General features: G+C 25.3%; 1 protein-coding gene across 1 annotated transcript; it reads right to left on the reverse strand.

The window, feature by feature from the left end:
• Window positions 1–818: 818 nt before the first annotated feature.
• LOC108322063 (thionin-like protein 2) lies at window positions 819–1,364 on the reverse strand. Its single transcript, XM_017554019.2, has 2 exons — window positions 1,046–1,364; window positions 819–945 (listed from the first exon to the last, which is right to left on the reverse strand). The coding sequence occupies exons 1-2, from the start codon at window positions 1,317–1,319 to the stop codon at window positions 884–886; spliced, it is 336 nt and encodes a 111-aa protein (XP_017409508.1). The 5' UTR covers window positions 1,320–1,364; the 3' UTR covers window positions 819–883.
• Between the last annotated feature and the right edge of the window lie 1,827 nt (window positions 1,365–3,191).

The following is a 3,191-nucleotide window of genomic DNA, read 5'->3' on the forward strand; positions in this document are numbered from 1 at the left end:
AACTGATACTTTATCATTTCATGGTTGCCTGGGGAACATGTGATTTGACTTTGATGTGCCAAAAGGATTTATAACTTAGAAAACAATAAAACTGGCGTTGAATTTTCTATTCAAAGCACTGACTATTCGATTAGAATCTTCTATATCAACAAAAGACTATGGTTTAAGTGATGGAACGCAACAAAAAAGTTTTAGATTCTTATTTCACACCCTGTTTTCCTATACACAACCCTTCTCTATATATTTTAATTTTATTGTTAACTATTCTCATGCTCAAAAAAATCAAAGACCAACCCAATTTGCTTTTACTTTTCTCACCCCTTCCAAAATATTATTTTTCACCAATCTAATTTAAACACAACACCGTCCTCCATAAAAATCTAAAACTAACTCGGACAGATCACATATATAGGACATGTTTAATTAGATTAAATCGAAAACCCAACATATCTTAAATTATTATTTTTTAATTTCTTATGCAAAATTATACTAAAACAACTCTTACAGTGTACACTTGCAATCATCATATACCATTTTAATATTATGCATAAAAATGAATTTATTTATGCTCTAATTAAAAAAAAAGTTTCTAAACATGATTCATACAAGGGTAATTTTTCTATTAAATAATCATAATTAATTCTGTTTCAAGAAATAGGTTGCCAAATACATTATATTTATTTCTGAAATATTTGTTATATTTCGCCGTTGCTCACCCGAGTTTTTGTCAGTATCACCGTTGTATGAAAGAAACACGAGAAAAAAAATAATCAGACAAAAGATTTACGAAAAACAAATGGGCAAAGATTATTCATAATTTATGATTTATTTATTGCAATATAGTTTACGATTATCACTTTTCTTAATAATTTACAATAAAACACTACTTGTTCAAACATTCTTTGGCACAGGAATCCACCGCATTGTTCGTAAGATCTCGAACATCTGATATATAAAGACAACAAAAACACAATTAATTTAAATATAAAAAATGTTGTAAAAAACCTTAAAAAGGACAGAATCATGGTAACAACATAATAATTACCAATATCGACATAGCCACAAGCTATGATGCAATTATCAACAGCACTGGGGGGACTTCCGAGACATTTGGCACGACATGTAAAAACACATACTAGATAAGCAACACCATTAGAAGGAGGTAATAGCAATGGTGCACATTCTAGTTCACATTTAGTAGCACAGTCGATTATACCAGCCTTAGATGGAGGACTCTGACTTGCTTTTGTTAATTCCACCATAACCATCATCGTAATCATAAGCACAATTTTCCTATTTTTCATCTCATTCTTTCTCATTTTATTCCCTAAGTCTAAACAACCTATATCACTTTTATATAAATGTTGAAAGTCTTCTTCTTACATTCCAAACAATATTACAAAACGTCTTTTTATAGACACAAAGTGATGGTAATTATATTCTGTTGTATTAATACTTCAGTCAAACTTAATTATGTATTAAGATAATATACAGTATTTAAAGCCGACTTTTATGTAAATAGTTTACTTTTCAATATATCATATTATTAATATGTATAAACCCATTTTATTTCGTTCCAAATATTTTTCTTTTTCACTCTTCTCAAGTTTCATTTATTTTTTATAATTTCTAAGTTATATATTATCTAGCAAATTATTTATCTTTTATAATATGTAAAATAATAAAAAAGTATTATAATGATTCAATTTTGGTTTAATAAAATATGTACAGTATGGTCGAACAACCTTATATAGCAAGAAATGGATGGACGGTCCAACTTAGTAGATATTCAAGACGAAACTAAAATAAACTTAAGACCCGTCCAACCTGTAATGAGCAGAAGTCGGACGACTGACCTCAATAACATTTTTACCAAAGAGACATTGAAAAGCAAGTTTAAATGTAAGTATTAATTAATGTAATGGGTTGAGGTTTGGACTATGGTTAAAGTTATGTTAATCTTAAACTGACTTCAAAAATTATAAATAAAGATCAAAGGTAAGAGATAGGTGATCGTATTTATTTATTATATATTTAAGACTATTGTTCTGATCTCCGAACCAACTATTTATTATCGATTTGAACTAAGACATAGGATTAGATATATGATTACCTGAGCATTTTTGAAAAAAAAATTATAAAAATATTTGTAGAAGTTGTTTGACCTATACCCAAAACATAATAGAATATAAATAATAAAATATGCCTAAGAAGAAGGCATAGGTGGTAAATATAATATAAATAGTAACCGATTTTTAATGCATTCAAACATGTATTTAATATGTAACGCAACAACAGGCGTTAAGAGTGAATATGTACGTTTTAACTATATTGCATCTCCTTGAAGTCATAACACAAATTGATCTAATTTGCAATAATGCATATATATATTAAAAAGGAAAATTCAATGTCCCTGATTAATATAATAGAATAATATAAAAAATTAAAGATAAAAATAATTTATTTTAAAGTTAATAATAATTTTATAATAACCTTTTAATTATATCTTTATAATTAATAATTTCAGATATTAAACTATTTTTAATATAATTTTTTTATTAAATTAACTATAATTTGTTAATTTTAATATTTATTAATTATTTTTAATCAGTGTCATTATAACACTCGTTAACAGGACCTGTTAAATATTATATTAAATACAATATATTAAACTCTACATTAAATACTACGTTAAAATAATGTATTGCTCTCTTGGATTTTGTGTACACTTTATTGTTCCTTTTTTACACCCATAACGATAATAAACTTATTGTTTTGAATAAAATAATTATGAAATTTCCAATTTATCTTTTTCTTTAACATAACAATAATTTCATGGGTATAAATAATAAAAAGCAAAAAGTTATATATAATTGTTGTAACATATCCAAATTTTAGCTTGTTATAACTGAAAAGACATTATAAAATTGATAAAATAAAATAAATATATAGCATTAATACATTATTAAAATTAAATAATAATAATAATAAAATAAATCTAAAAAAATTAAGAATCACTACTATATGATAAAAAAAACATTATCTGACATTACCTTCTTTTACTATAGATGCATCTATATTTACCTTTCATGTGTCCATATAAATAAAGTGATCATCGTAAAAGAAACAAATAAACATACAATAAACACAAAAAAGAAAAGGGTAACTTAATGTGCAAAATAGTTATTCCA

The sequence above is a fragment of the Vigna angularis genome, chromosome 3 (assembly GCF_016808095.1).
Source record: "Vigna angularis cultivar LongXiaoDou No.4 chromosome 3, ASM1680809v1, whole genome shotgun sequence".
NCBI lineage: Eukaryota > Viridiplantae > Streptophyta > Magnoliopsida > Fabales > Fabaceae > Vigna > Vigna angularis.

What these genes read in the sequence shown, in the direction of transcription:
- LOC108322063 (XM_017554019.2), bottom strand. Translation starts at nt 1,319, where the DNA reads ATGAGAAAGAATGAGATGAAAAATAGGAAAATTGTGCTTATGATTACG. An exon ending in TTGTGGCTATGTCGATATTG is followed by an intron (nt 946 to 1,045) that starts GTAATTATTATG and finishes TTTATATATCAG; the next exon opens with ATGTTCGAGATCTTACGAAC.